The following is a 13,276-nucleotide window of genomic DNA, read 5'->3' as shown; positions in this document are numbered from 1 at the left end:
TAGGCCTATAATATATACCGGTATGGATCCATTATTACCGAATATTTACAATCAACATACTCGACTGTACTACCACATGTCTTGTTGCAACGTGTGTATGTCATGGTCCAAAGAGCTATTTAAGTATAAAATATTAAAAAAGGATGAATCCTCCTGAATAGACAAAGTGTATATCTCTCTTTACAAGATAATTTGTGCAAACATCTAATTTGCCTGAACAAATATCTTATTTGTCCGAACGAATTTCTAATTTGTCAGAACGAATATCTAATTCGTCCGAACGAATATCTAATTCGTCCGAACAAATAACTAATTCCTCCGAACGAATATCTAATTTGTGCAAACGAATATCTAATTCGTCTGAACAAATAACTAATTCGTCCGAAGGAATAACTTATTTGTCCGAACAAATAACTTATTTAACCGAACAAATTTCTAATTCGTCCGAACGAATATCTAATATCTAATAATTTTTATACCCCCTGCTTGAAAAGAGGGAGGGTATTTATTAATCGGGATTTCCGTCCATCTGTTTGTTTCGCTTCCGGTTTACCCATCTCCGCAACTCCTTTTACACAACTGAACGAAATTTTCATAGACTCTTTATTACATATTGCCGTTGTGCTTCTTCTATTTAATATCATCCTAGTTTTTATGTTAAGATATATATTCCTTTGTTTAGAATTAACATCTGAGGAACGTTGCATATTTGAATCCCCCTGTGGAACGTAGAAACAAACTTTTCGCACATGAGACCGAATAAACCGAGCCCTGTGTCGCAGTATATGCTAACACGAAAAAGATCCCTCACTGCTTAAGGGCCCCCACTTCTCAAAGTGCCAAATTCAAAGGACATAATTTGCAGCTCACCACCAGCAAGTGGTGGCGCGTACATTTGAGTAAGAGATTCTTAAGAGGGAATTTTTAACAACAAATAAACAAACTAAGAACCTTTTTTTTTTAATAATTTATGCACTCGTTTGTATTTGGGACGCACATTGGAAAATAGACTGTTAAATATGGAATCCGGATTGGGCCATGCAATTCACTATCGCATCAATGCACTATCGAGGTTAAGGCCGTTGCGATGCGAAAATGCGATGACAATAAAGCGATAGTGCTATAACGATGAAGCGATGGTGTGATAGAGCGGAGACGATGTTGCCGTGACGCAACAATGCGAAGACGATAGTGCGATAGCACTATGAAGCGATAGTGCGATGACTCGATGATGCGATAGCGATGATACGATGGTGCGATGACGATAACACCACAGTACGATGACAATGAAGCGATATTCTCTATCAATCCATCATGTCATAACACCATCGCCATCACACTCTAGCACCATTGCATCATCGATCTCCCGCTAGTGAACTACATGGCCCTTCCGGATTCCATAGTTAAACGTGATGAAAATAACTTTCGAATTTCATAAATGGAGTAGGAGAAAAAAATATCGTTTCTTCCAAAAAATCTTTTGTTTTAAGGAGAATGCACAACTCATTTTATTATTTTTAATTTAATTCTAGATGAGACTAGAACGCACAACTATGACGGTGTAATTAGAGGACATCCAGAAAAAATCATTTTTTTCAATAGAATTAGCGAACAGGACATGTGGAATGATATTGATTTCTGTGTAACAACATTCCTACGAGCAGCTACAGTTGACAGACTCAGAACAACATCTAAAGTAGAGGAATTAATTTGCAAATTAGATGATATTTGTTATGGACTTATCAGAACCTATGGATGCTTCTGTAAAAATCTGACTAAACAACACATTGGCCAGGTGAATTATCACTTAAGTTCATAGCTCATTTAAAGATAAAAATAATTATTATTGTCAGACTAATCATAAAAGTTATTTATGTGTTGCGTTTAAAAAATGCAAAATTAGAACCGAAAACAATCTTTTTCCACTGAAATAATTTCGAATTACTCTAGTGTTTCTCATTATTAAAGCTTCAAATATGAAAAAAGAGAAATACACTAATGTTATAATATTATATTACCTGAGTTAAAAAGAAACCACCCCGTTTCTTTATTTTTGTATAAAGGCCCCTAATTCTTCCTTTGAATTCTGAGTTAAACCTCGTTATTGTTTTTAAAACAAATAAAAAAAACGCTCAAATTCAATTTCTCTGTATTTCGAAAAGCACTGGCACACGGTATTGTTGCTATGTGTCTTGATTGCCATGGTAACAGCTGGAACATTTCGAAAAAATGGAATTTTCAGTTAATTTAAATCTGCATAGAGGCATAAAAAAACTAGGAAAAGCAAACAAAGCATTCCCTTAAAAACAGGAAATCTTGTAGGAAAGTTGAAACACATGTGGAAGCATCCTCAGGTATTGTAGATTCAAATTAGTTCAAATCATGATTCTTGGGTGTAAGGCGGTGCCACATGGCTGATCAAAGTTTTACTTAGCAATATTGAGGATATTAAAAAAATCTTCGCTAGAACCATTGGACCAGGAAAGGTGAAAATCATGTGGAAGCATTGTCAGCAAGTGTAGATTTAATTTTTTTTTAAATCATGATCCTCGGGGGAAGGGTGGGGGCCACAATGACTGAACAAAGTATATTTTGTTTTAGAGAACAAAATCTTTAAAAATCTTTTTTTCTCCAAAACCATCGGACCAGGAAAGATGAAACTCATGTGGAATCGTTCTCAGGTAGTGTAGATTCAAGTTTGTTCAAATTATGACCCCCTACCTTAGGGCGGGGTCACAATGGTTGATCAAAGTTTTACATTGAAATACTAAGAAAAAATCTTACAAAAATCTCAAGAAAAAAAACAAGATCAGCAAATCTATTATTTGTGTTATGAATATAGAAACATCCCCAGTTAGACTTAATTCAAGTTTGTTCATATCATGTCCCCTTGGAGTAAGGTGAGGCCATAATGGGCAATCAAATCTTTGTAACTCAGCCATATCTTCAGTACTAAATTAAAGTATCAATAGAGTATATATTTGTTTGTATAACATGGTTTGTACCGAACTAATTTTAAAGTTGACCTATAGCAATCCTATTACATGTATTTTATTTTACTGATTTTTAAAATCGATTTGATTGTTTTTATGTTCCCCAACCGTTCATATTTTCATTTTATAACATGATAGAACATTTCCATTTTGATGATTATTCATTAAAAAATATTTTTTGAGCTTATTAGATAAGGAATTTTTCAAATGCAAATTGTATATCACTGTTTGTTTTTCATATAAATTAAACATTCCCTTACATCCACTTATACTATCTAAATACTAAACAATTTCGAATGTATGTTTGTAATTATTAAAATTATGTTTGTGTCGTAGATATCCTTTGCGAAACTTCAAGTTTTCCAATCAGACATCAACATAACTTTGATGAAAATCATGATCATCGAATTCTTTGACCTAAAAGTAAAACAAAAAGACGAAAATGATGTATTTAGAGGTCTTGTCCTTGATGTGGATCTAGAAAGCTGTTCATCCGAAAGTTACTGCAGAGTTGGGCACCACATCGGAAAGTCTAAAAAGTAAGTGCATACAATGAGATACGTGTACCTTCAAATATATATATCTGAAGTGTTTAATGAGACTGCAGCTCTATAAGTTTGTTTCTATAACAAGGCATGATAAGTAGCACTTAGATTTAGAAGACTGACAAAGCAAATTTAAATATCCAAAGATCCATAAACTTCTTTACTAATGTGAGCACATTGGCTAAAAACAGATATCAGTTCCTGCAGATTTTAAAAGTTATCAGGGGAAACTATCAATAACTACACTTCCTCAAAAATCCTGTCTTTCAAAACCCATGTCCTTATGAAAATTCCTTTTCTCTCTCTGTAACTTACACCATTTCCAAAGTATTCCACGGTATATCTATAGTATGGTATGATATGCCTTCTCTTTAAATACAGTAGTTCGCAGTATGTACATATTCCCAGAATAACTACAGTTAGTCCCTGTACGGCTACTGCTATCTACAGTAGCCTTTGATATATCACAAAGTATTTCCTAGTGTGCCCATGTACGGTGTACCAAAGCAGAATTCTGATCTTTTACAAGTGCAATAAATAAGATTTAATCAATTATTGAAAAATAAATTGCTATTTAAAAAATAACATTGTCTGTATACAAAGTAACTAAGAAATTAAAATTTGTATTAAACGGGGCCGAGTCTAATTATTTCTGCCCTAGGGATTTTGATAATTTCTTGATAATTAATTTTTACTGTTATATTTATTGTTTAAGGATTTAAAAAATCGAATGTTTACCACCCCGATTTCTTAGAGGGGCATCTTAAATGTTGTCAAACTTGACTATTGAGCCCTGTGGGGATTTGTTGGAAAATCGCCAAATTATTACATTTTTTCCATATTTTTTGTACTTCAGCCCTAGGGATGTCTTTTTCATTCAAGTAAATGAAAGTTAATGTAAAAAGTCACCAGATTGTGAAATTTGAAAGAAAGTTCACCATCTCGATTGGTCTAGGTAATAATTACTAGGTATATTTTTTCGAAGCCAAATACCTCTAAAATTGCCACATTACGGTATTAATACATATCTCTGCAGATGAATTATCGGCGCACATTTTTTTTCGGCAATAATAGCAATTTTTAGATTGCTAGTTTGTTTCTTGGGAAGTTATGTCATCAGCTTTTAGTATAATATCCATGGACGTCTTGAAAATACAAGCGAGTCAAGCGTCATTCTTCAACGTCATGCATTGCTTACGATATCCGAAAATGGTGACGTTGTTAGAGCCATTTCAACGTTCTTTTTCCAATTATTGTCGTAAAATCACATTTTCAGATCAGTAGGAGTTACAAATAATGTTAATTTTGTATTAAAATTAAAATAATTTTCAAAGGTGTACTGTCACACAAATAACTGCATGAAATTAAAAAGCTGCGCAAAGTGATGCGCACTCGAATTAGACTCGGCCTCGTTAATATGAATATATTCATCAGATCTTTCGGAACGTAATTAAATATTTAACGAGCTATGTGTTAAATATATATTAAGTTGAACTATACATAAAAAAGTTAAATTATTGAAAGACAGAAATAGATTTGAAAGAGTTTACCAGACTCTGAGTATTTATAAACAAGGGCCAGGCTGTTATAAATTCTGTTATTTCCCCAATGAACTAATCAAAGATATCTATCAATCTACATCATACGTATTAATATTTAAAATCTAGTTACAAATTAAAACAAAGAAGAAAGCATGTTTTGGGGTTTTTTATGCCTTTAATGTCCTTAAAAAGTTACGAAATTTGTTAATTTTTCATTATCTTTGTGCTTTATAAATTAATAAAATGATAATAATAACATTTGTAAGTTTGATGTAGAAAAGCCCCATAATGACCCCTTTCTGTTTTTATTTTCCTTTCGAAAATAGTGCTTACTACTGTCTCCCCCTCAATTTGTGGATGTATTATGTAAACTGAATTAAAAAACTCAGAAACTTTGTGGGGGACAGAGACAGAGTATGTTTCCTTAAAGAAAATTTCACTGAAAAATTAATGTATTTTACAAAATAAAATGAATTTTGATTATTACATGCTGTGAATAATAACATTTTTATGTAATTTTTTTTTGTTTGCAAAAATTATCTACAACTTCTAGATAATTATAATTAACAAATGAACTATAACGGTGGTCATTGCAACACTTCTTTAAGACTCAAAATTGATCCCCTCACTTTAAAAATTTTGAACATGTCGAGAATTTTAAGATGATAATTAATGCTGTAGGAAACAAGGAAGACATTGCATGAACTTAGTCTATAAATGTTTATTATTACCTTTTTGCTTTATACAAAATGCAATACAAAGAATGTTTGAAAAAATTTAATTGAAATAAATCTATATTGATTTATAATCCATTCACATAATAAATATTCATTCACAAAAATATGTACGTATGTAAGGCAACGTTTATACAGATAAAATATAAAGTTTTTTGTTGTAGACAAGTTATTGACGGTTTGCTAAAACTAATTGGAAAAGGACGTAACCCCGAATGGCTTCAATGCGTACCATTACTGCATTTGCTCACCCAAAAATGCAAAATGTTTGAGAAAATGCCAATGGCTTTCAATCACCACGATGAAATTCCAATGTGGTGGGGCATAGATGAAATCAAAGATCAAATAAATGTTGTAAAGAATGAACAATGGTAAATAAATTGAATTGTATTCAATTAAAAAAATAATACATTGTCATGTATTTTTTCTGTGATAAATATTTATCATTCTGTAAATCAGTACTTTAAATAAACTATTTTCATTTTATTCCTGTTTGATTTTTCTCCCCAAATTTATTACAACAGGGAGCCCATGGATTTGTTAAAAAAGCTGGAACCAATGTTTCCAATCGACTATCTCTTGCCAAGAACATTCTCTGCTGCTCTTTCACTGGAAAAACTCAGCAAAGTGTGCAGTGCAAATGCCATACCAAGTGAAGTGATACTTGCTGTTGTTTACTATTACATGAAAGCTAAAAATCGTCCATCTGACAGGGATAAAGGAGTATGTTTTCATAATATACATTACCTCAAGTATAATTGAGAAATGATAGAATTTTTTTAAATTGCACTCATTTATTAAGGCATTCAATCCCTAAAAGGATCAAATTCAATGAAATTGAATACATAACAGATGTGTAGGCATTGAATACTCGGTTTATTTATTTATTGCCATAAGTATGTATAGTGGGATGTCTCCTAATTTATGACCTTGAACTTTGGTTAGAGTTATCTTCCCTTTTTTAATTCATAAAAAAAATCAGTTTAAAAAACATTAGCCGATAAAAAATTGATTTCAATCGTCAATCTATTTTTAATTCATCTTTCCATTTATTGATATTTAAATTATTTGAATTTTTATTAAAAGAATAAAAAACGCTTTTCCCCATAGACTTCAATGCAATCTTTGTTTATTAACTGCTGCTTAATTAATTACATTTTTAAAACTTTCTCACGTACAATCCTTTTTCATTATAAAATGCTTTAATATAATATCAGTGTATTATGTACTTGACAGATATTTAAGGGCAGAGAATTTGGTCCCATTAGGGATGGAAATCCTTAATTTGTCAAAAACTGAACAATACTCGTCAAGGATTGCTGTTTTGTTTTCTATTTTGTTGCTTATCTGTTAAAACGACATCTATGTTACATGTAATAATAATGTATGAAACATTTAATAAACTGCGCGGTAAAGCTTGTAAACGTAATATGATATAGATCTAGGTATTAAATAGCACATATAAATGAAACTTATAGCTGATGGAGGGTTCGAACAAAGTTTAATTTCCATTTAGATCTTAAAGAAGAATAAAAAAATTAGTTTAAAAAGAAAAAAAAGTATCATTCATGTACAATTCGTAATTGTAAAATACATTCCCTTCGTAATGTATCTTCTAAAATTGATTTGAATTGATAATCTTTTTGGTAACTACGTACCTGTAGTAATAATGGTTTGCACACTCACTCCTGTCTATCACCATTGCAACGACATGTACGAAAATTTAGAAACCTATAGGTGATTAAATTTAACCCCAATATGTTGTAAGCTCTCTTGTAAGTCTATATAATTATATAGTTATTTACAAAGAAAATGGCTTTTTATGCTTGGATTGTAAACGTTAGGTATACTTTATACATTCTGAAACTATAGCTTTTACATACCAAAGATATACTCAGAAAATGAGTCAAAAACAGAATCCATTATCACTGAACTTAACTTGTTTCAATATTCAGCTGTAAATGTTGGCTTTAGGGTAAACTTTTCGATTTGCGAATTCTATACATGAATGTATATAATATATTTTAATATTTTTTACAAAAAACTTTAATTTACTTTTTTTACTGTAAAGTTTAATCATCTTAAATGTTTTAATGAATTTTTGTTTTAGGCGTTACTGAATATACTTTCATTGACAGTACAACAGGTTAGAGAAACCTACGAGAAATGGCCATCAATGTAAGCATCGTGTAAATAAATTGGCTATATAAAATATTATTGTGGATAAAAGAGAGACGATACAAACAAATCTTGGTTTTCAAAACCTACACATGAAAAATATTTTTGTTGTTATAATCAAAATGAATATTTGTTTACGTGAAATTTGTTTTCTTAATCAAAATTTCACAGCAATGGCCTAAATATTGACAAAAAATGTATAGATTCATAAGTGTGATTAAAGAAAGATAAAGTATAATTAAACCGTATAAGTAGAAATTTTAGCTAGGATTTAATTTTGGCATTACATGTATTAGCGAGGCTGCAGAGATCGCTAAAATTGAATATCGCTAAAAATAAATTGCATGTTATTTGTACTAGCATCTTTAGTGAGCATCTTACAATTGCTAAAGATACTTCTCGCCAATAATGAAATACCAGTTTTAAGGAGAAATCGCTAAATTTGCGTCTTGCTAAAATTTCCACTTATACGGTATTACAATCCAGCTAGGTATTTTTTCGTTTTTTTGTATTATTTGTCCTCATTTGTCCTTATATTTTTATCCTTTTTAAATATTCATAGAACACATTTGTTTTAATATTTTATTTGGTACTACCTATCAATTATGTAAGATTTTTCTGTATTAGGGAGAATCAGGAGACAAAATGGTGTCTAAACCAGTATATCGCACGAGAATTACTTGGAATAACACTAGGCAAACTTCAGTTTGACAACCTGCATATTTGTGGAATTGAGATGTTCCTGGTATCGCTCGTAGTTTACGAGAATTCCAAAGCCATACAAGCAACGAGTGATACTGACATACACAAATATGTTTCCGAAGAGGGGTGGACAACAATAAAGAAGTGGATGTCTCAGTATTTTTCCCATCGATACCCAGAAAGAAATATATTAAAGGTTGTTGATGATATACCATATACATGTACACTGTATACACTGTAACAATTTTCTACTCATACACTTCAGTTTAATTCAATTGGAAAAAATCAGTTTAATTCAATTGAAAAAATCAGAAATCATTTTCCCTTATAATAACATTTCTATATTTTAGCCGGAAAATAAACAAGTAAAGTATTAACAACATAAAACATTCCAAAGATTGTGAAAACAAAAAAAAAAAAATAATATTTGGATATGCGTATTTCAGTGTAGGTTGTTTCTAATTAAATGTATTTTGAGAATTTCATAATTATGTATAACGTTAATATAAAATCTATTCAGTTATTAAACTTTTAGATCTTTTTATTGGTAAATCAAATCAAAACAAAGAGATATTTGACTAAGAATACAACCAAAATGTATATCAGTGAATAATTAAATAATTACAAATTACCGTTAGTGTATATCTAGTAAAAACTTATCATTTAATCTGGTAATGAGTGGTCTATATTGTACGAAAGCCTATTAGGATCAATCTAGAAAAAAAAAAATTAAAAGGCATAATAGGCATAATAAGGCGTTATAACGCCTTTTAAAAAGGAGTTATTACGACTTTCCATTTCAAAAGGCGTTATTACGTCTTTCCAAAAGGCATTATTATGCCTTTCTAAAAGGCGTTATTATGCCTTTTCATAACGCGTTTTACGCCTTTCTAAAAAGCGTTATTATGCCTTTCCAAAATAAGGCTTTTTTCAATTCATGACTTAACATATTTAGCCCAACCGAATGGTGGTGGTGGGGGTGTGTGCAGAAATCTTATATTCGGGACATAAATTTTACGATTAGATATAGGTCAAATTCCTCAAAACATAATTTAAACAGATAGCAATTAGATTTCTGGAAGAAAAGATTTTTAAATGCGTCATATATTTTCAATGTTGAACCAACTAAGTCCTTCTTTAATACCATACACACCTTTTCCAAGGGTCATTGATTTAAATTAGTCACTATACCAATGCAAATAGTTTGCCTGCTTTTTTCCAAGAAGAGAAAACAATATCTTCAAATGACATGAATTTTAAAACATGGCAAGCAAAGCTTCAAGATGCATCTGCCTATGTCCTAGATCTTCACAAGTAGAGTATTGCCTTCTCTTAATACGAGTGCAAAGAGTTGTCAGTGAGATGTGCAGGAATATAGAGAATTGCATAAATTAAGATGGTTTTAATTAAATCTTTCAAATATTTATTAACATTAAATAACGCGTTTCCATTTTTCTAGCTTTTCAAGTAGGCTAGTAGTACGAGTGCGAATGGTGTACCCCCTCCACACATATACACTTTTTTGGGAAAAGTCTTGCTACAGTTTAAATATTATAATTAAGTATCGCTTGATTCCTGAACATTTTGTTGTAGTATATAAAACTGTGACAAATTATTGCATTCAAATAAAGTTTTACCGAGAAGTCCCCCCACGAATTTGGACAGTAGAGTGGGGAGGTGGTGTATTAAAAGCACGGGCCTTTTAAATGCAAAATAATGGTTATTCAAAAAGCATAAAAACCCTCGGGGAAGGCATAATAACGCCTTTTAGAAAGGCATAATAACGCCTTTTTAAAAGGCGTTATTACGCCTTTCCACTCAAAAGGCGTCATACAACACCTTTTAAAAAGGCGGTATTATGCCCTTCCTCGCGTTATTTCGCCTTTTCAAAAGCCGTTATATCGCCTTTTAGTTTTTTTCTCTTTTGATTGATCCTAATAGGCTTTCGTAACGTTGTACCTCCTTATTAGATATCAAAAATGTTTTCATATCTCAAAAGATATAAGCAATAGGTTTTTAATGGATGCTTCAAGTTACTATAAAATACCATGACTGATTGAATGTATATTGTTGTATGTGGGGTTCGATTGTTATTCACTCTGATTGAGAATTCGTCGTATATTGGCGAAGGGGTACAAACTAAGACCTGTACTCGACTCTCGGGGCCATCGAGTAGTAAGGGATCTTTATCGTACCGACGCCTGCCTTGGCATGGGACCTCTGTCTCATCCAAATGACTAGCAACTTTCATTAAAGATACCGAGGGTAAAGTAACAATAATTTTTTTCTGTCAGCTTAGATCAGTTTTGGCTGTGATTATAGCACACAGCCCTCCGATCACGGAGCTAGTGCTTTACCGCCTGAACTATTTCGACACTTTCAAAAAGATTTTGAAAAATAAAATGCTTAGATTTAAACGTTTTTTAAAATCTGCTGATAACCCTTATAATGCGGTTTTATAACAGCAATGATTATATCACTTGAAAATTATGTTGTTGACTTTTAAAAGAGCACTCGCGGAGCGATTTTTTTATTGTCAATAAGTTGAAAACTGTTTCAAAGTTGAAGATGTTGCAAGGGTACCTTTTCCCTAGATAATAAGCTTTTGAATCCGGTCCATCCTCCTAAATAGGGAAATTTATCTGAGTTAGATTGTGGAAAGTACGAATAGAAACTTTTTTTTATTATCCTCACTGAACAAAATGTAAACATTTTAATTATTGTTTAATTATGATAGTCTTGCTATAAATTTACTTTCCCTGCAATTGGTAAATCAGACATTCAAAAAGCAACACGATATTTACGTTTGCATTTCTTATTTTAGACTTGGAGTAGCATTTTTAACATAATGCTACCTGAAGGAGATATAAGAACAACATTTCACAATATAGCGAAAGAAGAAATAGAAATACATCTGCAACAGGTACAAATTGTCAAACTTATTTGTGTCGTTTATTTGATACATTGATACATGTGCACGTATATTTACTCCATCTCAAAACATAGGTTTTCATATTCATTTGATGAGATAAGAAATTGCATAATTACTTTGATATTTCTTTTTACTATTTGGCTGAATGTCACTTGAATGTTATTCAATTTATAAATCATAATATTTAAATAGTGAAAATGTAACATGTATGTTTCTATTGTAGAGTGATACAAACCCAGAAGAAGTTGTGGTCGAGTATTGTAATTTATATTCAGCACTCAACGAAGGAGTTCATGACATAGTTGCCAAATTTGCTTCGGAGGTTATGTTAAAAATAATCTTGAAGTTTCTCTCCATTTTTTTTTAATTTGTCAAGTTATCTGGTTTATAACACTGACTACTTTGTATTTGATATAGATTTTTAAACAAAACGAATTTCATTGACTCATTTTTACTATATCCACATCTCATTAATCCCAGTAAATGAACTCATATTGAACCCAGCTTAGTGTAAATCATGCACTCTGTCAATATTTTCCTTTTTGAAATTATCTCAATAATCTTATCTATAATCTACATGAGCATGAAAGCTGTTAGAGAGCTAATTGTTGGTTACTTAAACCTATTTTGTTTATATGCTTTTTTAAGAATATTTCTACTCGTTTTTGCATATGTTTTTTTACATGGCAGCCTAATTAGACAATACCAAGGATTGTTGATTTGTCATTTAGTTTGAAAAATACAAAAGACTTAATTTTAAGTTTTCTTGGCATTCTTATTGCATATGGTAAATTAAGATACCTGTGCCAATCAAACTTTAAAGCTCTTTTTTTTCTTTTTTTTACTTTAGTGCCTAAATAAGGGTCTTAAATGTTCTGGACTGAAGGGAAATGTAGCTGTAACGTATGGAATACTACTTTCAAACGTGTTTGAGAGTTTTTGGAGAGAGAACAATTTGGACAAAGAAGGTCCATCTACCATACTGAAGCGTACACTAGAATGGCCTCATTTTGTTCACTTTTTGAAAACATTTTGTAGGTTTTTTTCGCTGTTTAATTGTCATTACATCGAAATACTTATACACTGATAAAGTGTAGATCTTTTTTTCTTCCTAGAATCCTTATTATCTAATAAAATTAAAAATATATATATATTGTTATTCTCTTTCTAACAGGTGGATATCAGTTATCACAAACTCTATCAGCTGCCTGTTCTATGCAATTAACACAAGCAAGATCAATACTTGAATCTACCAAAGAGCAGATTTTCACAGGCGAAGTTGAACTTAACCGTCTCCAGATTTTGGAACAGAATCAACAACGTTTCCTAGATGCCTGGAAAGCCTTAAGATTCGACGACAGGACCGATTCACAATTAAAAGACATGCTTCGAATCAGGTTCAGAGAATATTTTGAATTTCGAGAAAGAATATCGCTGGTGTCAACCTACGTACAACTGTGTACTGACATTGCAGGTATCTCATTCCTTTGTCATCGTACGTGTTGTCTGAATCAGTGACTTCTGTACACTTCAATTTACATTGAACGACATTTGAATTCAAGATATTTTATCCCTAAAAGCAATAGATTAAATGAATAAGTTACAAATGTGTACTAGGTGTTATATCTACTCAATAATCTTAGATGAAATT

General features: G+C 31.4%; 2 protein-coding genes across 2 annotated transcripts in view; both read left to right on the top strand.

Annotated features, from left to right (window-relative positions):
• Positions 1–8,934, top strand: part of LOC134235507 (uncharacterized) — a 52,962-nt gene extending 44,028 nt beyond the window's left edge. The window contains exons 18-23 of the mRNA XM_062717640.1: positions 1,533–1,795; positions 3,330–3,532; positions 5,978–6,184; positions 6,338–6,536; positions 7,924–7,991; positions 8,619–8,934. Coding sequence (XP_062573624.1) covers positions 1,533–1,795; positions 3,330–3,532; positions 5,978–6,184; positions 6,338–6,536; positions 7,924–7,991; positions 8,619–8,934 — 1,256 coding nt within the window. The remainder of the gene's footprint in view (positions 1–1,532; positions 1,796–3,329; positions 3,533–5,977; positions 6,185–6,337; positions 6,537–7,923; positions 7,992–8,618) is intronic.
• A 4,074-nt stretch (positions 8,935–13,008) lies between these two features.
• LOC134235524 (E3 ubiquitin-protein ligase rnf213-alpha-like) overlaps positions 13,009–13,276 on the top strand; it is a gene marked incomplete at its 3' end in the record, with an annotated part of 85,254 nt that continues 84,986 nt past the window's right edge. The window contains exon 1 of the mRNA XM_062717668.1: positions 13,009–13,099. Within this exon, the coding sequence (XP_062573652.1) occupies positions 13,009–13,099 (91 nt within the window). The remainder of the gene's footprint in view (positions 13,100–13,276) is intronic.

This window comes from Saccostrea cucullata, unplaced genomic scaffold (genome assembly GCF_032062105.1).
Source record: "Saccostrea cucullata isolate Sc308-1 unplaced genomic scaffold, CSIRO_AGI_Scuc_v1 ctg403, whole genome shotgun sequence".
NCBI classification, from domain to species: domain Eukaryota; kingdom Metazoa; phylum Mollusca; class Bivalvia; order Ostreida; family Ostreidae; genus Saccostrea; species Saccostrea cuccullata.
The sequence above is the reverse complement of the archived record's forward strand: the minus strand, read 5'-3'. Positions and strand labels throughout refer to the sequence as shown.